This window comes from Barbus barbus (genome assembly GCF_936440315.1).
Source record: "Barbus barbus genome assembly, chromosome: 36".
Taxonomy (NCBI): Eukaryota; Metazoa; Chordata; class Actinopteri; order Cypriniformes; family Cyprinidae; genus Barbus; species Barbus barbus.
This window is the reverse complement of record NC_136714.1, coordinates 18,961,204-18,985,238: the sequence shown is the minus strand read 5'-3', so window position 1 is coordinate 18,985,238 and position 24,035 is coordinate 18,961,204. Positions and strand designations below refer to the sequence as shown.

General features: G+C 43.5%; 1 protein-coding gene across 3 annotated transcripts in view; it reads left to right on the top strand.

Annotated features, from left to right (window-relative positions):
* Positions 1-203: 203 nt before the first annotated feature.
* Positions 204-24,035, top strand: part of LOC306856175 (hamartin-like) — a 37,717-nt gene continuing 13,885 nt past the window's right edge. For 2 of the 3 annotated variants that reach the window (XR_013782981.1, XM_079395257.1), the window contains exons 1-3: positions 204-322; positions 1,936-2,198; positions 4,799-4,902. Coding sequence is in view for 1 of the 3 variants with exons in the window: in XM_079395257.1 (XP_079251383.1) it covers positions 2,090-2,198; positions 4,799-4,902 (213 nt within the window). In the remaining 2 variants the exon portion in view is untranslated. Of the gene's footprint in view, positions 323-1,935; positions 2,199-3,954; positions 4,078-4,798; positions 4,903-24,035 lie in introns of those variants that run through there. The other variant, XM_079395258.1, reaches the window with a different exon arrangement.

Below are 24,035 nucleotides of genomic sequence, written 5' to 3'. Positions count from 1 at the left end.
TGAGTCACGCGAAAACCGCATTACAGAGCCATGCATCCCTCCACCCCTCAGAAAAACAACTCAGGGCCTAACTGCAGGATTCGCTAAAACTTTCATACATGAGTCTTACCCCCGTCACAATTCACTGTATTTATAAAGTATGACTGTTGCTCATTTCTGACAACATTCACGCCATATGTCAATATTCTGCGTCCAGATACAGGCGTGTTTTTGAGCGCTCGGGGATTATTTCTCCTGCACGGTTGCGGATGGTGACTGCGCAGGGAGGGGTTGTGAGGTGTTCAAGATGGCGGCGCCCTGTGGAGTGCAGTTGCTCTAACAGGTAAACAGGTTTATTAAATGATGTTTTTTGTGGGGATATATTTACATCATATGCAGCGACAGTCGGATTGTTAGATTTGCTCGCTTCTCAGTATTTTACGTGCATTATGGAGTCTCTCAGGCGTTTGTTTCTGATTTGCACCAAGCTTGTCGATAATAAGGCTCTCTTGCCTGGGACTGTCAGTGTCAGTGAAATAACAGTTCTCAATGATTGTTATAGTTTCGAATTGAATCTCAACAAATCTCCGCGTGCATATGCACGAGTTTAAGAGGGAAGTTGAAATGCACGGGGGAATGTTTCATTTTATTGGCGCATTTTTTGGAGACAGTCCCGCAGATTTTGGCCATTGTTCTCTCTCGTTGTTTACGCCAGTGGTCATTTCAACACAGAGCTGCTGTCAGTGCACAACATCTATCTGCACATGTGTGCTGTTATTTTGCAGCATGCAGAGGCTAAAATACAGACATATGTTGTGGGATTTGCTGGCTTTTGCACGCGCTTGTGCGTTTTTAAACTGAAATCCTTTTGCAGGCAAATTATGCAATGCAGTTTCAAACATTGCCTTCTTTTTATTTTGTGATCATTGCATATCGGCATTTCTGCACTATGACTCTTATGTCTTGCTATTTAAGTTACTGTCAAAATCAAGCTGTTAGGATGTAGGTTTAGACCCAAATCTGAAGGAAGTTATTGCTGTGAGGATGTGGCAGACCTTTCAGCCTCAAATACAAAGAGGAATATCTATTATTACATAGGAAAGACGACGTCCTGGTAGTCTGCTTTTAAACATTGAGTGATTATGTTTTCAGTTAATGGAAATGTTACTAGCTGGCAGTTTGGCGTTTTTACTGCATTTTGCATTACATGGACATGTTTTGTTTTATTTAATTTTTTTTGGCCTTGACAATTATTCACTCATTTTATAATCATTCAGTCATCAACAATCATTTGTATTTTTGTGAATTATTGCACCAGCCTATTAGAATGCTTTCTGAAGGATCATGTGACACTGAGCACTTGAGTAATGATGCTGAAAATTCAGCTTTGCTGCCACAGGAAAAAAAATCACTTTTAAAATTTGAATTGAAATAAAACATTAAAACAGTGTAAAAGTGACCATTTTAGCCTTTAACATGCTACTTTATAACTCCATTCATAGTAAAAAAAATTCACTGCTTAACTTAAAAAACAAGTGTGTTGTGTGTGCTTAACAGTATATTCTTGTATATGTCACATTTCTCTGGTCTCCTTATGAATTTTCTTTGACTATAACTATGAATTGATCCAATGTTGTCAGGCTGGTGTGACAACTGCTGACTGCTGTGCTGACTGTGCAAGAACAGGTCGCAACATGTGAATCTTGTATGCTTCAGAATCTGTTGGGTTTGTTGTTTACTTGCCTGAAACGGCCAACCCACATTGCCACAGCCGATGTTAATAATGTTTAGAATGGTACATAATTCTGTGCGAATTTTCCTGCACATCTTGCAGTGTTTTACTCACTCTCGATTGGAAAGTTTACTTAAAGGCAGAAACTGCTAGATGTTCTCATGAATATTTAATTGAGACAGGTGTTGAGACAAGTGATGTAAGTCCTCAAATGTGTCTTTCAGTGGTGCCTGGGGACTGTATCGACGGGCGGCCCAGGGAACCCTCCAGGCTGGACAGGACACGGGACGGCGTGAGAGTGACATCTGAGAGTCCTTCCCCTCTCCCCTCTCCTCTCTCTCTTTCAGAGACACCTGCCTCCGAACCCTCCATACCACCATGTCCAGGGAACAGCTCAACGTGGGGGACTTGCTCCCTCTGCTGGAGACCTCTGACCTCCGCCAGCTGGATGAGATCAAGGGCCTTATCCATGAACACCTCAACACAGGTCTAGTCAAATACACTTATCAGAGGTAGCCTCGAGGGCTTTTACCAAGTTTTTAAGCTTCTCGATGTTTGCTACAGGATCCGTATTATAATTCCCTGCAGTGTTTTATTGCATGACTGACCAGGGCTCCAAACTGCGACTAAAATGGTCGCATTTGCGACCAAAAATATTAATTTGCGAGTGAAGTTTTTGCTGAGGTCGCCACTGGCGACTATATATAATTTGCATGAAAGGACTTTTTTCCCGATTGTTTTGCGCTCACATCTTTTGTTATGTTCACGTATTAAACTTACATAAGACGATGCGCATCAAAGTTTTACTGGAAAAGAGTTTCAAACAGTCCTCGTCTCTGCCGCACACAGTCTGCTGAACGCAGTGAGAGAGACCTGAAAGGTGATAATATAAACAGCAGTACCCCGCGTCCACACGGTCCGTGTATGCGTCCGGATCGCGCGAGCGGAGAGTATCGCACTTAATGCTCAGGCGCGATCTCTTTAGCACCTCAGTTAAAGTAGCAGGTGAACCCATTATATATTTCGATTTACTACTATAGTATGCAACAGGGACGTGCACAGGGGGGGGGGGTTGCTCAGGTTGCCCTGGCAACTGCCCATATGCCCTTTTCGACTCACGTTGCCCTTCCGAGGAAAAAAACAACAACATCGTACAATGGATGCAGATTTTCACGTAGGCCTAGATTAATAATAATAATAATAATAAAAAAAAAATCGAAAAGCCTCATTCACTTCTATTCGGGCACCGAAAGTGAAAGTCAGTAGGGGAAGGGCAAACTCTGTTTACGTGGCTGCTGCAGCGCTGCACGTGACGGGCACCTGAGCTGAGCCTGCATGAGCGGGCGCGAGATTGTCGCGGTTGTCGGGTGAGGCGTCTCATATGGAGCGATTTTTGTGCCGATATTTATCAAACAAATCCAGTGTTTTGCAAATAAACACAATCTGCTTTGCAAAGAAAAACTCAACTTTCAAACAAACGCAAAGTGATTTTCAAATACAAAACTCTATTTGAGAGAAAATGCAGAGGTGTGGACAAATATATGTATTGTGTTACAACTGTGAGACTCATTTGCCTTTTTATGAGGAAACTTGGCTTGATTTTCTCACAAATGCGACAGGCTGATTTTCTCACACGTGTGCGGGTAGATTTTCTCACATATGCAATTGAGCAAATTTCTTTTCCAAAACAGCAGATGGCGCTGTCGGTCAATTTATGCTAGTCTCCCGAGACCTGAAACACCTCTTTACCTTTTCAGACCAATATGAGTGGGGAACAGGTTAGTTTTTGTCTTACTAGATCTATAATTAACCATTTAGATTTAGATTTTCACAAAGTGACCCTACTACAGTGTCAGTGAAATTCACAACAAGTGCTGTAAAGTTGTTAACATGATTGATTAGTTCAAAAATCAGAGGTGAGGAGGCACATAGGGCAGGTAGGCCTAAGTGATGATCACCAAATATGAGATGAGAGGACCATGCTAGAAAGTATAGGGTTAAAGAGCTGCATGCTAAATAATTGTAATCTAAAAAAGCAATGGCTATTTTAGAGGTCATTTCAAAGATCTTGCCTGAGCAGAACATAATGACTTGATAGGATATTGATGTAGGGATTTTCATGACTCAAGTCATGTTTTTCTGCGTTATTATTAGTAGTAGTTAAGGTGATTGAGTGCTGTATTTCAGTGTTTTACTTCTTTGTGTATATATATATATATATTTTAATAAAGACCCTGTTATTCTCAGTCCTTCATATAGCCCGTGAGTTGTTTTTTTTTGTGGTGGGGGGGCTTTTTTCAGGTCAGAGCAACCGCCCCTCAAAATTTCTGTGCACGTCCCTGGTATGCAATGAACATGATCAAAAGGTAGGCAATAAGAAAACCTATAGTACAACTTACTGAAATGTTTTATGTAAAAGCTCATTCAGTGTTTCAAACTGAGGAAATGTATAAAGCTTGTAAACATTGCATTGTAATACATTTACCTCAGAATAACCACTCAGTGTCCATAAACTCATCAGTCAGCTAGAAAAATAACTATAAAGAGGAGCGTTTTGCTATATTTATGCACTGTTGCATATTAATATTTTTACTTATTCTGTTGTACATGATTCAACTCCTCCTATAAAATTGCATTTTACTAATGAAGAAAAACAGACTGAATGTGTGAAAGACGTGACAACATTTATAGGATGCACTGCACTCAGTTGCCAAGTGATGCTTATGGTCCATGATATTGCTACAGATTCTGTGTAACGAACAATTCTTTGTGACTGTATATTTCAAGTTGTAAAAGACATTTAATTCACACTTTAAGTGAACCTGGTCGACCTGATCATCTACAAGATGGATTAAAATGCTGATAAAGCATAGAAAAGATAAGACATAAACACATGACAAAATGATTGAAATGTTAAAATAGGGGGGAAAAATAAAATGATAATAATAAAATAAACCACTTTTATTCTGTGGCACCTAAAAAAATAATTTGGCGCCTAAGTTTTTCTTTTATAGGAGCCAATGGCTCCTTACTCGATTTTTTTGTCTGGAGCCCTGCTGACAGTCCAAATCGATTCATGTTTTGCAGATCGAGGGTCCGTGCTGCTGAACGGCTTGGTGGATTATTTCCTGGAGACCAACTCCACCCAGGCAGTGCACATCCTGTCCTCAGTGAGGGAGCCACACGATAAGGTGACTGACGGCCGACTGATTTTTCTATTTTGTTTCTAACACAGTCTGAACTTACTACACAGAAGAGAATGTTTGCAGTCTTTTTCTGGATCTTTTCAGAGTTTCACACTCAATCCATTTTCCCTGAGATTTTCTGCCAAAATAAAAGCGTGATAGTATAACCTTTGAAAAATAAATATTAGTAATGTAATTTATGGTTGTACAATAAAGTAAAATATTATTTTTAGTATTAAATACTCCAAGTTTTTATTTTACAATAAAGTAGATTTATTACAATATAATTTTTATTTAATATTTCACAATAAAAATTATCATCATCATTATTTTATAGTAATACTGAGTGAGTCTAAAAGAGCTGGAATGTGGCCAATGATAACTGAAGTGGAGAGATTTAAAAAAAAATTAAATAGTTTTTGACTGATTGTTTGAAACCAAAAACAATCATACAGTCTTACTGTATGTTTTTGTATAAAATTGGAGAAAAGTCTGAAATGTGTCTTCCTTACGAAGTCTCTGACTTGCAAATAATGGAAAAAATGAGCAGAAACCAGAGCATAGTATTGTTTTAATTGTTCAAAGGAACTAAATGTACCTTCCCTATAAAGAGTCTTCTTATCTTGTAACCCCGGAGGGAAAACATGATTGTTACAGATTGGGGTATCCAGATATAAATCTGGAATTTTCAAATATACCTTGATTTGTTTCTATACTTTAATTAGGTTTGAAATAACTATGTTACCATTGATATTTTTTACTTCAATTTTGATGGGACTGTTAAGCAGAGCTGATAATGAAGTCTTATTACAAGAAGCTTCTTCAATTGCTAACCATTCTGGCTTGTCACCTAACACTGAACCAATCTTCCTCCACCACACTAAAGTATTTAAGTTAGCTGCCCAGTAGTAGAATTTAAAATTGGGAAGCCCAAACCCTCCTTGATCTTTAGATTTGTTTAGATGTTTCTTGTTAATCCTAGCTGTCTTGTTGTCCCAAATGAAGCTGCTTCTAATCGATTCTAGCTGTTTAAAATAATTAAGGGGGATAAAGAAAGGAATAGATTGAAATACATTAAAAAATCTTGGAAGTACCACCATTTTTATAGCTTTAATCCTGCCTACCATGGACATATGGAGTGTCTTCCAAAAAATGATATAATCTTTAAGCTGGTCAATTTTCTTTTTCCAATTCAACTTTAATAACAGTTCAGGTTTTTTGGTAATTATTGCACCCAAATATTTAAAGGAGTGATTTGCAATTTTAAATTTGGTGCTAGCTAGATATTTTTTTTATCTAAATCATCAGAGACTGTATGACTGTACGCCATTATAAAATGCCCCATGCCGCCATTTTTCTCACACCTGAATACAAACAAAGGCTCGTTCAGGACCCCCCGGTGCAGAGAGTAGTGACGCGCTGGTCCTCCCACTCAGAGGCTATGCTGCTCTTGATGACTACTGGGACATGTTCCGGGCGAGTTCTTCTGACGTCAGCGAGTTCACGGATGTAGCATTAAGCTTTGTAAACACGCTAACCGATCAAGCTACAGAAACAATAACGATAAGGACATTCTCCAACCAGAAACCGTGGGTGGACAGTACAATCCGTGCTGTGGTTAATAATAATGCATTTTATTTTGCATTTTGCATAATGCATTTTGTTAACACATGCACTGCCGCTTACAATGAGGCTCTTCTGACCGGGAATATAAGCGAGTACAAAGCATCATGCTATGCTCTCCGACGCGCAGTAAGAGCCGCTAAACACAGATACAGAGAGAGAATTGAGTCTCATTTCCAGCTCAATGACTCTCGACGGATGTAGCAGGGACTGAGGACCATCTGTGCCTTCGGAAACAAATCCTCTGCGGAGGTGAGAGCAGATCCGTTGCTGGCCGACGAGTTGCAACGGCGATTGCAATGGCGGCAGCGCGTCTCTGCCGTCCAGCGTGTCAGGAAGCAGCAGGCAGAGCAGCGATGATCCTGTAATCACCGTGTCGGAGGATGAGGTTCGGAGGGCGCTAAAGAAAGTGAACGTCAGGAAAGCAGCTGGACCTGATGGGATAACCGGCCGTGTTCTGAGGTCCTGCGCTGATCAGCTTGCTGGTTTGTTCACGTCTATCTTTAATGAGTCCCTTGCTACCTCCGTGGTTCCCACCTCATTTAAAAAATCCGTAATGTAGAAAAATGAATCCTACATATATTTATTATTATTATTTAGCTTTTAGGGAATCACTCTTAAGAGTTGATCTTCATATGATTAATTGTTATTAATCAGAATGTACAACTTATGCCTTGTTAACGACTTGTCCAGCAAGCATTAATAACAGCAGTTATCTTTTAACACGTTGTTTATTTTATTCGTGGCCAACGATTAAAATAAATCAAATAGTTAAATTGAGTTAGCTAAGTTAGCCCATGAGCGTAGGTAAACGCGATCTATTGGCAAATAGTTACGACATGTTAAATCACATAACACAGACAAAAGATTTCTTAATAAAGTCAAAGTTTTATTCACTATTCTAACACAACATTAACAGACAATTTAACATACACACAAATGGGAGCGAGTTGTTTGTATCTGAAGAGAGAGACTTAGGTTTTAATGCTAGCTTTTCAACCTGAGGAAACTCATAGACAAAGAAGTATTTTATCTTTACCCTCAGCGGAGAGATATCCCGGTTTCAGTCAATAAAGAGATTTGCCTTACTTGGTCTTTCAGTTGTTTTGATCGAACTCAGTTCAGGCTTTCTCCAGTTCAAAGAGACTCTTTCCTTTGGTGAATTCAGTTCTTTGCGGGCCGCGTTCGGATTGGCTGTTCGGTCGGTCGTGTGACTAGCGCACTCTTCAGTGGTTGGTTGTCTCGTTCTGACGTAATGATGTTTAGGATTAAAGTTCTTTGAAAGTTTAACTGAGTCTTTGTGTTAGTTGCTTTGCTTCGCCGTGATGTTATGGCCTGAAGCGCTTGCCGCGTGAGCAGAACGAGAGACTCGCTGGCGTGCGTGTCCTCCTGTTGTTTTCAAAACTCCAACTCCTTCAGGTTGGGTATCCGTTTTTTAACGGGCCGATTTGGGGTCCGCCCTTTTTGGCGCGTGGCCCAATCGAAAGAGTCTCTGTGGGCAGAGCCCCGCCCTGCGTAGCTGCGTGTTTTGCATACATTATCTGGTCAGTTATTCATCACATAAAACAAATTATTGCAAGCAAGTTTCTATCCGTTATTTTAACCACGGGTTGATAAAGCGGATCATTTTCATTCAACCCTAATATTCTTCATAAGGTTAGCTTTCTAAAGAAACCAAACACTTATATTTTGATATGCACCAAAAATACACGTGACCACGGAGGATATAACTAGGTTAAATACATTGATAAACAGATCCTCAAATTTTAAACGACACAAATAGCAGGCGAGCTAAACATCTGGTAATCAGGTAACTTATACATTCTGGATTTACCATGGATTAAAAATAATGCAACAGCTTATAAATGTCACAAACAAAAACACCCTTTAATGTATAAACTATATTGTCTATAGTGTTTTGTTTCAGGGTATAATTTGTTTAACTTTGTTCTTTAAAACAAAATCCTTCAGGGTGTGGCTCTCTTTGTTTGTTTCACTAGCAACATGGTCCAGTTGAATTCCTTTGTCTGTTTAGGGAGCGCAACAGAGAAAAGGCGCGCGTTTTCTTGGAATGTGCGTGATAGCCGGGTCATAAGGTCTCTGGTTCGAAGAGTCTGGAAATTGTCTTTAGTTCGAATCGCTCGTAAACACGTCATCCTTTGCGATATCGTCCTTGGATTTACGGCGACTTAATGTTCAGCTGGCAGTTAGGGAGGATATCCCAGCCGACGCCAGGTTGTCTGGAAATTGTGTGTGCGTATAAGCAGAGTTCTTCCTACATATCCCCCTTCGCTCGGTGAGGTTCCCGTTGTGGACGTTAGCGGGCGCTGGAACAAGAAGGGAGAACAGGCACACACAAGGCACAACAACATCTCCATCACTGACTGAATCCTGGTGCAGGGTAATTTTGGAATGTACAGGTTAGAAACTTGAGAAGACAACTGGATTACTGGAAGTGGGGTTATTTTGATTGGTTTAGTTGTCCGGGGTTCGACGAGGCGGTACAGGCGTGATCTCAATCAGGTTAAGTGAGTTCTCCGGTTCGGGTTCTTGGTCAGTTTTATCACGTCGGAAAATGCGCGGGACGCCTGACGTGCATTTGTTGCAAGACCCTTGAACGGCGTTCACTCGTTTGTGTAGGAGGAAGGCCAGGGTCAAAGTCACAACATATCCTCCAATAGTAGAGATGCAAAGCGCTGTGTCAGCGGCAGACCAAGACCGAATAATCGACGCGCCAGCGGGCGGAAGGCGAGCGATAGCTTCTAAAGCTGTATCAACGGGAGTTAAATCAATCAGTTGTGTTCCTTCCTCCCTGATCCTTTCTTCCAATTCTGGATCAAGGGTGAAGGAGTGCTGTTTGAAAAAAGGTGAGATTTCGATTTCAGCCTGATACTCGTCGTCGGTAAGGTGGTACAACGCCAAATCGTCAATATGGAGGATCGAGCCCTTAGGGACCGTGATCCATAGAGTTTGGTTAGGTAGGATAATGCGTGTGGCGGTGTCGTGTTGATCGTATGTGAGGGTAGCCGTTCGCGCTGGGGTGTTGACCAGCCATCGGTTTCCGATAATTTCGGCTTGCGTTACCTCAACTTGAGAACGTGGTGTCGCTTCGGCGGGGCAGCTAGTGTCGGGCCTTATGGATTCTAGGCCGCAGATGCCCTCAGTATTATCGCGGATAAAAGGCTTACTCGGGCAAAGGAAGTGAATGTCATTCGTGAGCGTACACATCTTTAGGTTTGGGGCCGGATACAACTGTTCGTTGTTATCGTGATACGCAACGACTTCAGGAGTGTGGATTTTGACATAGGTGTTCCCTTGCCAAAATCCCACGTTCACTACATCTTTGAGCCGGTAAATGTTATTAGCGTCGATAATGGTTAAACTGAGGAGAATGGCCCGGTCACCTGGATCGGCTGACCACGGTTCTCGCAACGAGTTACAACGACTTATTAAAGGGAGTCAATCTCAATTTCGGGACCTGGATTTAAGGAATTTGTAAAGGGAGTTTCCTGATGAGGGGACTAGAGGAGAAGAGAGATTGGATTGAGAAAAGGAAAATGGGAAAACATAAAAGAGACACGACAAACAAAAAAAAGATACACAAAGAGACACAAGGACACCGAATGAGATGAGGCCGCAAACGAGTGTCACATGTGTGGAGTAACTCCTCTCTACTAGAGGTTGGCCCTAGTAGTGCAGCTGAGGAGAGAGTGTATGTGTTATGTTTAAGCGAGGTCGCTATATGTTTCCTAGACAACAGAAATTATGTTAGTGTGATGTAGAGCGTATGGGTGTCGGTCTGTGTCAGTGGGCTTGATCTTCCCCCTTTGCCAGTCGGCTGGAGCTCTGGTGCCTCTTTATCTGGTTTCGATGGACCCATCGAAGTATTGGCTCGTTGCGCCCTTGGCTGATTTTGATTCGGTAGGCGACAGGTGAGAGCTTGTCTACTATCTCATGGAGTCCCGTCCAGCGAGGTAAGAACTTCTTTGCCAGGCGATGGGAAGTGTTCTGCTTTGGTTGGGCAAAGCGGTAGTACCACACTTTGTCTCCGACACTGAGCTCATGGTGAGAGGCCTTTTGGTCGTAGTAGGCTTTACGACCTTCTGCGCTTCGCTGCAGTTGCTGTTGCGCGAAGGCGAAAGTCGCTCTCAGGTGTTGATGCAACTCTTCCAGGTACTGGTGAGTGGTGTAGGCAGTGACAAGGTTCAGGTCACCGGGTTGGTACAGCAGATGCAGCGGTAGCGTCATGTTTCTCCCTGTCATCAATGTGAACGGGGGTACTCCGGTGGACCGGTGAGGGGTGGCTCGAGCGGCCATCAATACCAGTGGAAGTTTGATATCCCAATCCTTTTGATTAGCGGACACATACTTCTTTAACATGCTGACCACTGTGCGGTTACCACGTTCGACTTGCCCTGAGGACATGGGTTGGAAACTTATGTGGAGCTTGGCCTGTATGCCCAGGAGTTTCCACACTTCCTGCATGATTGCAGCGGTGAAGTGGGTTCCACGGTCAGAGTTGACCCTTAAAGGCAGTCCAAATCTTGAGAAGATGTGGTTCATTAACAGGCAGGCTGTTGTTTCTGCTGTATCGTTGGGAGCTGGGAGACATTCTATCCACTTTGTGAATTCGCAGACCACGGTGAGGAAGTATTTGTTACCCCGTGTTGACCGTGGCAGGGGTCCTACCCAGTCTATTTGGAGGTCCGACCATGGGAAAGTCATTCCCTTTCTTTGCAGTGGGGCTCGGTGGTTTGGGTTTGCCGGTTGGAACTGGCAACACACCAGGCATCCTTTTACGTATTCCGCTACGTCCTGCTGCATGCCGGGCCAGTATGCTACTTGCTTGAGGGTTTCGTATGTGGCCTTGGCACCGTGGTGTCCAGCGCATGGTGCATCATGTGCGTGTGTCAGCAAAATCCCCCTTTGGCCGTGAGGCACTACGAGCTTTGGCGCAGTGAGAGGCTCAGGGACATATGTGAGAACACCGTCTCTCAGATGCAGCATGTGCTTGATTGAGTGGAGCGTGCGGAGCTCAGAGGAAGCAGTTAGGTCGGAAGTGGAAATGGGATGAGATAAGGGGTCGGCTATGTGAGCCGCAATAGTTCGCAGAGTGGGATCCGCTGTTTGGAGGGTGAGCAGATCGTCAGTAGCGAACTGAGGTGATAGGGTAACGAGGGAGGAGGTGGGGGTATGAACGCCAGTGGCGTGCTGGCGGCGGGTTATGGCTGCCACCGTTGGGTTGGGTGGGTGGGATTGAACTGTCCAGGACTCTCCATGTAATGCTCCTGCTTTGGCGAGGGCATCGGCTTGGTCATTGAAGTCTTTGTCTTGTCCTGGTTGACGTGAATGACCTCAAACCTTTTTCCAATAAACGATAATGTCGTGTTCAGTGACAATGGCATCGCTTGCTTGGAAGAGTTCCTGGTGCTTGACAGATTTGTTGTTAGCTGTCTTGAATCCATTCTGTTTCCATCCAGCTAAATAGCAGGTGAAGCTGAGACGGGCGTAGTTTGAATCGGTACAGATGAGGAATTCTTTGACGTTGTGGGATGCGGCCATTTGCAGTGTAATGAGGATGGCTGCTATTTCAGCATATTGTGATGAGCGAGGGCCTAAGTTGAATTGTTGCGGTGGGCAAGGGTCGTTGTTGAGCCAGACCACTCCCGCTCCAGCTTGTAAGTTGCCCTTGTGGTTGTAGGAGCAGCCATCGACATATGCTGTGGGCATTCCTTCGCACACATTCTCCTCGAAGTACCTGTGATTCGTCATTTGAGGTTGTGGTGGTTCTTTGGGTTCCGCTGGTGTGTACAGCGTGTCCGTTGAACAGTTTTGGCAGGCTGCTAGCCCGTTGCCCAATGATGATTTGTAGTTTTGGGCGTATCGTGCCTCCACATCTCGTCCTTGGAGTGTCATTAGCCAGGTAGCTATGCGTGCGTTGGTCACCACGCCATCTCTGATGCGTTGACTGTTGAGGAAGGTGACAGGTTGGTGACAAGTCTCGATGATGACTTTCTGTGCACCAATGTAATTCGAGAAACGCTGGATAGCCCACACAGTGCAAAGTAAAGCTTTTTCGCAGTCTGAGTACTTGCATTCTGGGGAAAGCAGCGTTTTGCTGGCATAAGCGACCACTCGCTTGTCTTTGTCATGGAGCTGGTATAGGCCTGCGCTGAGGCAATGATTGGAGAATCCAGCATCCAAGTAAAATTCTTTTCCGGGGTCTGGGTAAGCTAGACACGGGGCAGAGCACAGGCGCTGTTTGAGCTGGCTCATCGCGGTGTCCTGGGCTTCCGTCCAGACGAAGGTTTCATCCTTTTTCAGGAGGGAGGTTAGTGGTCGGGCAATGTCAGCGTAGTCTTCGATGAACTGTCGCGAGTAATTGCACACTCCCAGAAAGCTCCGCAGTTCAGAGATGTTAGTCGGCGCTTTTATGCTTTGGATGGCTTGAGTGCGGTTAGACTGTGGCTCGATGCCGTTTCTTCCGACAAGCAGTCCGACATGGTTCACCTTGGTTTTGCACCACTGTCCTTTGTGAAGAGCGATTTTGGCTCCTGCCGTTGTCAGCTGGTTTAGGACGTGATCAATTTCCTTGAGGTGATCTTGAACATTTGAATTTTTCATCAAAATATCATCGACATAGACAAGGTTGCCTCTAGCTCTGGCGTCAGGGCATGCTTTGTTTAGAAAGATGTTGAATTCAGCTGGTGAGTTGGCATAGCCGAAGGGTGTGAAGGTGTATTGTCGATTGCCAAAGGTGAATGCTAACTTGTGTTGGTCATCGGGGTGGACAGGGATCGTCCAGAACCCGGAGGCGACGTCCAGTGTTGACAGGATCGTCGAGCCTTTGATCTTTGGGATTTCTTGATCCAATTGGGTCATAGGCCATCGTGACAGTGGTACTTGTTGATTCAACTTGCGATAGTCGATGGTGGGCCGCCATTTGCCGTTAGGTTTTAGGACTGGCCATATCGGGGCAGAGTATGTGCTGTTGCAGGGCCTGATGACCCCCTTTTCCAGCATGGAGTCAACAATTTCTTGCACTGGCTCATATGACGCTATTGGAATCTTGTATTGTCGCACAAATGTGGGTGGCGCATTCGGGTTTGTCGGGATGCGCACCGTGTGGATGTTGGTCAGTCCACAATCCAGAGAATCCTTTGCGAAAGAGTCTCGGTATTTGTGCAGAATGTCTTTGAGTCCTTGGCGATCCACTTCGTTGTGAAGGGCATCCGCTTCACTCAGGATCTGCTGAATTTGTGCGTTGAACCCGGTGTAGGGTTCTTCTGCAGTTAAGTCATGTGAGGGGCGTTGGACCCCGGTGTTCACCTGTGGAGGTGATTCCGTTGCAGGCTGTGTTGAGACAGCATAGACAGCGAGATGAGTGTCATCTGTTAGTTCTGATCGACAGACGCTTTCTCTGGACACCGGCAGAATGGAAGTGATGGCAATGATTCCATGAGGTTTTGTGAACATTACGGTGTCGTCGTATTCATGTTCGTCTGGCATTAGATGTGCTGGTATAGGGCCTATGACAGGTACCATCAGTTCAAAGTCATGGAATGTCTGGCTGATGAGCCATCCCAGGTGATTGGCTTTGGGAACGTGGATGTCTTGGGCCGTACAGTTGTTGAATAACACATACACAGCACGAGATGACACTTCGATGAGAGGTGTGGCTTCCAGGGTCAGTCCTAGTTTCAGGCAGGTCCTGGAAGGTTGGAAGAAGCTTAGCTTACTGTTGAGAGTTTGGCCAGGTCGCATGTTGAGGCGGACGCTGACACTCTTGCTGTAGGCAGGTATTATGGCTTCTTGCTCCGTGATCATAGCGCATGCATCGGGCATGGTTTGACCAGATTGGAGGTTCTTGAGGTTGACTGCAGTTGTCAGTTGGTGTGACAGAGGAGCCCATATGACGTCGTTCACAGTGTCAATGTAAGCATCGAGCCGGACCATGATATCCGCTCCAATATAGATGTCGTGCGGTAGATCTGGAATGACGAGGAAGTAGTGACTCAGCTGTCTGTTGTTCCATCGTATGTCCAGAGCGCAGATGATCTTGGAGGTGGCCATGGTTGTTGCCCAGGGACTGAGAGGGAAGCGGCTGTGCTTAGCGACATGTGGTAGGCTCTGATGTCTTTGCTTCACTGTGCTGAATAGCTTCAGGCTGATGGCTGAGTTCTCTGCCCACAGGGCTAGTGCTGCGTCGGACACTGATGTGCCTTGAACGTCTATTGCAGTCATGACTCGATGGGGGCCTGTGTTTGATTCAGGCTCTTGCAGTGAGCATAGGAGTGGGTCCTGGTCTTTGTTGCTTGTGCTTGATCCAGGTACAGGCTTTGCTACTGCATCATCAGTCGCTGGATTGAGGGTGGTGTCTGTGACTTGACACTGCGACTCGTTGGAGTCTAATGACTGGCAGGGCAGAGGCTCGCGGACTTGTGTCCACATCTTTAGGTGCTTGAAGTCTATCAGCGGTTCGAAGCGATTAAGCAGATCTTTCCCAATGAGAAGTGGATACGTCTTGAGTGGTGAGACGTATACTGGATGGACGAGGTCCATTGATCCAACCGTTAGGTGGATTGGGGCCACATGTTTTAGTTGTAGGCCCGTGTGGGAATATGCTTGGAGGTCCAGCTCACATCTCTGGAGTCTGAGAGTTCTGTTAGTCCCCTTTGTTCTTTCTTGGACCTTTTCGAGGAGCTCGGTGGACATTAGAGTGATGTCGGCTCCCGTGTCAAGAAGGGCTTCGACTCTGATGTGTCGTTCGATGATGATGGAGAGGTAAAACTTTTTCGCTATACCTTTCTCAATGAGATCGCCTAGGAGTTGAGGGACTGGATTTTGGGAGGAAACGGTTAGGATATCAGGGCTGATGTGGTGTTCTTCGGAGGAGTGGCAGACGACCAAGACAGCACTTTCAGGAACTTGAGTGGTTTCATCAGCAGGTGTTTGCTGGACGCTGCTGTGATCTAGAGGTTTGAGTGTTGAGTTAGTGTCTAACTCTGTTGCTGGGTTTTCAGATGGGGTTTTGTGTCCATCTGAAGTTATTGTGATTGCAGTTCTCTGAGAGTGAGATGAAGGAGTGCTGTTCTCCATGGCTGGTTGCGCCAGCTGGTCGCTGCCTTCTCGTCCGGCCGCTAGTCAGGCTGAATCTGGTTTCTCTTTCTTTTCCCATCTCCGATCTTCCTCTTTCCGTTGGAAGAATTCTTTCATCATCATTTCCATCAGTTTTTGTGAGTCGAAACACGGTGGTGACTTTTGTTCTTGCGTGGATTCAGTTTGAGCTCGGTCAGCTTGGAATCGTTGTGAATTCTTTCGTCGATTCCTTGGGCTAGTCGCTCCAGGGTGACTTTGTCGTTTTCCCTTGGCGTTTCCGTTGGATTCCCATGAGTTTTTTCCTCTTGAGTTTCCAAACGAGCTTGGCTGGTTCCACGATCTTTCCCATTGACTCTCATGAGGCCTTGGCTGGTCCCATGTCTTTTCCCAATGCCGTCCAGGTGAGCGTTGACGTCCACGCGGTCCATCCCAGCGTTCATACCTCTGTTTAGATCTGGTACCGGCGTGGGAGTCTCGTTCTTTGTTGGACGAGGGTGCATTCCACTCTCTGGGTGGCGGCTTGGCACTGTCTTGGCGTTGGGCGCCCTCTAGAGCCAGGCCTTGACTGTTAGTGTTGAAGTCAAGAACTGCTGGGCTTTTGCCGCTCTTTTCCGAGGCCATTTTCTGTTTGCCGTAGGCTTTCTGCGCCAAGTCTCGCAACTGTTGAACAGTCATTGTTCGTGGACATGCGAGAACGCCAAGATGGTGGCTTACGCCGGGGTGAAGGTTCCTTAGGAAGAGAGTTTTGAAGTTTAGTTCATCTTCCATGTCAGGTTCGTTACGAGTTCCGAAGTATGCTCGTCTGAGTCGGCTGTAGTAGGCTTGAGGAGGTTCGTGACGTCCTTGTCTTGTCTCCAGGGCAGCCACTAGGCCTTGATCGGACTCAGGGTCGGAGAACTCTTTAATGAGGGCTTCTCGGAGCAGTTGGTAATCAGTCTTTGTGTAAGCAGGCTGCCTGTCCAGGAAGCTGCGAACTTCAGAGCTGGATGTTGTTCGGAGCAAATAGAGTCTATCTTTGTCCGTAACGTTAGGTCGCATTTCCAGATGGAAATCGATGTCTTGGAGATACGCTTGGACATTTTGGCTGTTTGGCACACTCGGAGTGAATTTGCCAATGTTCCTGGCGAGCTTGTCGAGGTCTTTTAGGTCCAAGCCGTGCGATGATCTGTGGCTGGCTGCCGCAGATTCTTTTGGCTGAGGTAGAGTGAGGTAAAGTTCTCTAGAGGCAGGTGGTGAAGGTTTCCGTTCCACGCCCTCCATCCTTTTCTCACGTGTCAGTCCAGGAACAGGTGACCCAGTCCTGCTTGGCAGGGGTGAGGTCGGTTCGTCTCGTGTCCTTGATGGCTCACGGCGCAGTTCATAAGCATGCTTGAGTTCCTCTTGGAAACTATCAGCTTCTTCTTTGACATAGTCTAGCTGATATGTTAGACGGCTAACCTCGTTTCTTGACTCATACAGGTGAGCTTCAAGGGCTTTGATTCTGCCGTTCTTGTCCCTGAAGTCGGCCTTTGCTTTCGCCAGCAGCTGTTCCGCGTACTGTAGCTTTTCGGACCGATCAGCGTAGTCTGCCTTGACTTGTTGCATTTCTTTGTTAGTAGCTGCTAGGGTTTCTTTTAGCCTTTCGATTTCCTCCTCAGCGCCTTGGTTCACCTCATCGGGTTTTTCCCGTCGTTCCTGAGCTTCCAGTTGTAGCTGCTCGATGCGCCGTTGTGCGCGTGTCAACTCCTGCTGGAGCTGTGCAGCGTTCTTGTCGCTCAACTTGAGGGTCGCGATGAGTGTGTGACTTAAGGAGCCGGTAATCTTGGCTAATTCTTTGTGACTGTAGCTTTGACTTGGGTCTTGTGCCATGAGACTTGTGATGTTTTCATCTAGCTGGTCTTGTGTCTGGTGTTTCAGTGTTTCAGCGGCTTTAGGCAGGAGGCTGTCGGTTGCAGCACTTAGCCATGTTTCCAGATCCTCCCAGTGACCGACATGTTCCGTTGCGCGAGACATGTTCTGACGGGTGAGGGAAGTTTTCCAACCGCAACTGACACAGACCTTGAAGAGAAAAACAAAACAAACCAAAACAAAAGAACCCAAATAAAACAAATCACAAACAAAGGAGTGTAGATATGCACTGTTGAGTGTATACTAGTGTTGAGTGTGTACTAGTGTTGAGTGTGGTTCTCTGTGACTGTGATCCTCTGGGGTGGGGGTGTGCGTGCTTCTAATTCGTTGCCTCTGTGGGAGAAATTGAACACACACACACAGGTAGAACAGCTAGAGAACAGATAAAGAAAATGAAAAATCCCGACAGAGCGAGGAACAGGGTGATAATCGGATGCTTCACCGTTTTCTGTAAAAGAAAGCCCTTCTCTTTTTTTTTTTTTTTTAAGGGCGAAGGTTAAGCTAAGCCAAAATGAGGGAGAGGGACTCAAACAAAATATATCTTTCTGATATTAGATTTTCCTTTTTTTTTTTTTTTGTAAGTCTGTGATTGCTAATATTTTTCTCCGGGGTGAAGGAAAATAATAACAGTCACAGCCCTGGTCCCGTAATGGCAAGATTGACACCGCAACGCCTGTTAGCGTGTTCCTCGTGTGTGTTGGAAATCTCGCTGACGCCTACCTTTTCGTTGACCTGCTTCAGCCTAGTGGGGTAGGATTTCACAAAGAGGAAGGTAAAAATGAAAACAATTTGAAATGCCGTTCTCAAGTTTCCAAATACCTGCTTGATAGCTTTATAGTTCTGTCTATGATTTCCCTCAGGCAAAATCCCAGCAACTAGTAGCAGTAGTCAAATCAGAAGATAGTGACAGAGAGAAAAGAGAAAAATGAGCTTTAGAATTTACTCCCAATATCAAGATTAATAACAAGTATGGCCACACGGTGGTGCTGTTGAGTCGATACACCTAAGGGTTTGGCTAATTAGAAGTCTAAGTTCTTATTTGATCTAAGCAAAAGTATATTTAAATTAACTCCCGTGTTAATTAAGTAACTAAAGGATTGAGAATAAGGTAGACAGAACAAACTTAATTGCCATTTGAATTTAGAATTTCAAATTATAAATAGGGATTCCTAATTAAATTTTTCATGATGTCATCATTAAAATTGATAGGATCGATTCAGATTAATTTTTCAGAGGGATATATATTTGATTATAATATTAAAATATTATAATAGTGTTCCTAGTTGCAGTTAAGTATCAAGATCTTAATGAGGTTTGTCATTAAAATTACAAGCACAATTGCAACTGAAACCAATATGAAACAGGAACTGTAATTAATTAAATTAATTAGAATTTTCCAATTCGTAATTAATTATGAAATTAATTTACAACTTCCACATCCCTAAATTTGACAGGTTACTAATTCCTTGTGTCATCAGAACCTTCAAAACAAATTAATCTCAATTTATAAAAGGAAATTAAAAATTTTCAGGGCCTGAAAATCAAACACATTGATAGTTAATAACTACGATCTTAATGTTATTGTTAAATTATCAGAGCACACATAATTATCTCAATCAGTCTATATGGAATCCGGAGCTGAAATTATTTTCAAATGAGTTTAATTTCAAATCTGGGATGAAATCAAATTATCAGTTTCAAATATTTCATAGCGATTCACCCACTGATATCCTAAAATCATGAGCGCACTTACAATTGAATTAATTATCCTTTTATCAAGGTGAATGAAGTTAAGGTCTGATATTAACTGTGTCTAACTCAAAGGGAGGAACAATCCTAACCAAATGCCTCTATTCCTATAGAATTAACTGCTTTGGAATATAACTATTCCTATAGAATTAACAATAGTTTATCGACATCTGTATTTGTTAAAATCTTTTCAAAAGGGAGGAGAGATAGCATGAATGATGCACAAGAGAGAGAGGAATGACGTGAACATTCAAAGTGAACACGTGACGTAAGTTAGAGTTCAGCAGTGAAAGAGTTAACCGTTTACACACACACACTGCATAGCACACTGCATTCAAACCCACAAAATGCTAGGTGCTAATCGCTAGCCTTCAATGCTACCAGCTCGGCTAAGCTTTAATGCTACCTACTAGCTTCAAATGCTATGCTATTTGTTTACAATAGCTTCAAAATGGCGCTCGCGGCTGCGCGTGCGCACTAGAACATTTCCGGGCAAGTCTTCTGACACCTCCGGTTCAGGCCGTTACCATGACACGCCTAGGCTGTGTTCAGGTTTCAACAGCCACACAGCACTGTTTTAGATTAGTTTCTTTCTAGCACTGCAATCTCAACTTATTTAGACCGAATCAAATTAACCCACAGATTAATTATCAATCTAATAGTTTGACCACGGCGGGCCGATTCTCTGTGTCACTTCACGTGACTTCACAGGAAAAACACAGTGGATTATTTTATCACACTATAAAATCAGATCCAATAAAATGCTCCCTCACAGACGCGATCTGGCCCCTCCTTCTGAGTGGCGCGCGCTGACTTCACTTCCTTAGTGAATTTACAAGTGGCAGAAAATATTAAGTAGCTACGTTAATGTTTAATGCCAAGGGAGATTTATCTTAACCATAGGTGGGATAGAAAGTGGGTAACGCACTTTAACTATGACAACACTATGAAGGCCTTATGAGGGAGAATAAAAGGAACACGCTTAGATTCTCTCCTTTCCTTTTCTGCGCTATGAGCGACTTACATGTCTCACGGACATCTTTTAATCTTACTGCAGTTTTAAGCTATATCTTTAAACAACACAAATACACATTGCACTTTCATTCCACAAACACATTGCCACAAGTAACTACAGAATAGTGAAACCAACTTTGACTCTCTGTGTCTCTATTTCTTTCCGGTTAAAAATAGAAAAACACAACTTTTTTAATATGTTATGAATTTTTCAAATCAAACTAATGCCCGCATTCTCCACCATTAATATGTAGAAAAATGAATCCTACATATATTTATTATTATTATTTAGCTTTTAGGGAATCACTCTTAAGAGTTGATCTTCATATGATTAATTGTTATTAATCAGAATGTACAACTTATGCCTTGTTAACGACTTGTCCAGCAAGCATTAATAACAGCAGTTATCTTTTAACACGTTGTTTATTTTATTCGTGGCCAACGATTAAAATAAATCAAATAGTTAAATTGAGTTAGCTAAGTTAGCCCATGAGCGTAGGTAAACGCGATCTATTGGCAAATAGTTACGACATGTTAAATCACATAACACAGACAAAAGATTTCTTAATAAAGTCAAAGTTTTATTCACTATTCTAACACAACATTAACAGACAATTTAACATACACACAAATGGGAGCGAGTTGTTTGTATCTGAAGAGAGAGACTTAGGTTTTAATGCTAGCTTTTCAACCTGAGGAAACTCATAGACAAAGAAGTATTTTATCTTTACCCTCAGCGGAGAGATATCCCGGTTTCAGTCAATAAAGAGATTTGCCTTACTTGGTCTTTCAGTTGTTTTGATCGAACTCAGTTCAGGCTTTCTCCAGTTCAAAGAGACTCTTTCCTTTGGTGAATTCAGTTCTTTGCGGGCCGCGTTCGGATTGGCTGTTCGGTCGGTCGTGTGACTAGCGCACTCTTCAGTGGTTGGTTGTCTCGTTCTGACGTAATGATGTTTAGGATTAAAGTTCTTTGAAAGTTTAACTGAGTCTTTGTGTTAGTTGCTTTGCTTCGCCGTGATGTTATGGCCTGAAGCGCTTGCCGCGTGAGCAGAACGAGAGACTCGCTGGCGTGCGTGTCCTCCTGTTGTTTTCAAAACTCCAACTCCTTCAGGTTGGGTATCCGTTTTTTAACGGGCCGATTTGGGGTCCGCCCTTTTTGGCGCGTGGCCCAATCGAAAGAGTCTCTGTGGGCAGAGCCCCGCCCTGCGTAGCTGCGTGTTTTGCATACATTATCTGGTCAGTTATTCATCACATAAAACAAATTATTGCAAGCAAGTTTCTATCCGTTATTTTAACCACGGGTTGATAAAGCGGATCATTTTCATTCAACCCTAATATTCTTCATAAGGTTAGCTTTCTAAAGAAACCAAACACTTATATTTTGATATGCACCAAAAATACACGTGACCACGGAGGATATAACTAGGTTAAATACATTGATAAACAGATCCTCAAATTTTAAACGACACAAATAGCAGGCGAGCTAAACATCTAGTAATCAGGTAACTTATACATTCTGGATTTACCATGGATTAAAAATAATGCAACAGCTTATAAATGTCACAAACAAAAACACCCTTTAATGTATAAACTATATTGTCTATAGTGTTTTGTTTCAGGGTATAATTTGTTTAACTTTGTTCTTTAAAACAAAATCCTTCAGGGTGTGGCTCTCTTTGTTTGTTTCACTAGCAACATGGTCCAGTTGAATTCCTTTGTCTGTTTAGGGAGCGCAACAGAGAAAAGGCGCGCGTTTTCTTGGAATGTGCGTGATAGCCGGGTCATAAGGTCTCTGGTTCGAAGAGTCTGGAAATTGTCTTTAGTTCGAATCGCTCGTAAACACGTCATCCTTTGCGATATCGTCCTTGGATTTACGGCGACTTAATGTTCAGCTGGCAGTTAGGGAGGATATCCCAGCCGACGCCAGGTTGTCTGGAAATTGTGTGTGCGTATAAGCAGAGTTCTTCCTACAGTAATAATCCCTGTGCCTAAGAATAATAAACCCTCTTGCCTGAATGACTATCGCCCAGTTGCCCTCACATCTATAGTCATGAAGGTTTTTGAGAGACTTGTAAAGAGCCACATCTGCTCCACCATCCCTGATACTTTGGACCCTCTTCAGTTTGCCTATCGCCCAAACAGATCCACTGACGATTCCATCTATCACGTCCTCCACTCTTCCCTTACACACTTGGACAGTAACAATGGGAATTATGTTGGGCTGCTATTCATTGACTATAGCTCAGCTTTCAACACTATAGTCCCCATCAAGCTGGCTTCTTAACTCACAGACCTCGGCCTAAACTCCTCACTCTGTGACTGGATTCAAGACTTCCTCACCGGCAGACCTCAAGTGGTGAAAGCTGGCCAGTTCACCTCAAACTCCATCACCCTGAACATAGGAGCCCCACAGGGCTGTGTCCTGAGTCCCCTGCTCTACTCTCTCTACACGCATTACTGCGTGTCCTCTCACAGCTCCACATCCATTATCAAATTCGCTGATGATACTGTGGTTCTGGGCCTCATTTCCAACAACGATGAGACCGCATACTTGGATGAGGTAGAGAGACTCACATCATGGTGCCAGGACAATTGTCTCTCTCTGAATGTGAGCAAAACTAAAGAGCTGATCATGGACTTTAGGAAGAGACAGCAGCAGCCCTACACTCCTCTTATGATCAGTAGGACCCCTGTGGAGAGGGTGAGTAGCTTCAAGTACCTCGGTGTAAACATCTCCGAGAACCTGACTTGGACTACACTCATCCAAACACAGGTTAAGAAAGCCAGGCAAAGACTGTACCATCTGCGACAGCTGAGGAAATTCAGGGTCTCACCAGCAATCCTGAAAACTTTCTATTCAGGGACCATAGAAAGTGTATTGACTCAGTGCATCTCAGTGTGGTATGGAAACAGCTCCAATCAGGACTGCAAAGCACTACAGAGAGTTGTGCGCTTAGCTGAGCGCACCTCAGGGTCTGCTCTCCCCTCTCTGCAGGACATCTACCTCAAACGCTGCAAAAGTAGAGCTGTCAAAATCATCAAGGACTCTAATGACCCTGGTAACCGTCTATTCACTTTGCTTCCATCTGGTAAGCGCTTCCGTAGCCTGATGGCAAAAACTGAGAGACTTAGGAGGAGCTTCTTCCCCCAGGCCATCAGGCTCCTAAACTAACTCTGTGTCATAACATCACTTGACTCCATGTTAACATCAATATATCAATAAGCTATTCATAATTTTTTCTACCTCATATGCTGCTATTTAAATACCCTGTATAACTTTTTTGCACATTCTTTTGCACATTCCTGTTATATTACTATTTATGTCAACAACATACTGACCTGCACATTTATACTTATATTTTCTTATCTTTTCTTTTTTTCTACTTTTCTTTTTCTTAATATTTGTCTATACAATTGCACTGTCCTTGGAGCGGACCTGACTTACATTTCACTGCTGGTTATACTCTGTATAATTGTGTATGTGACAAATAAAAATCTTGAATCTTGACTGGCATTAATTCACTTTTTTCCTTAAATTATATTTTTATGCAAATGCACACCTTACAAAATCAACCCCAATCATTCTAGAATTATTAATGTTGAGCTGTTCAAATCATCTGGTGATTTTTTTTTTTTTAAATATTTTTTATATTTTATAATTATACCACAATATATATCTCAATGTCATGAGATGTTTTCCAATATCTTGCAGTCCAGATTAGTTCCCATCAATAATGGAAATATTGCATACTTCACCTTTAAAAAGT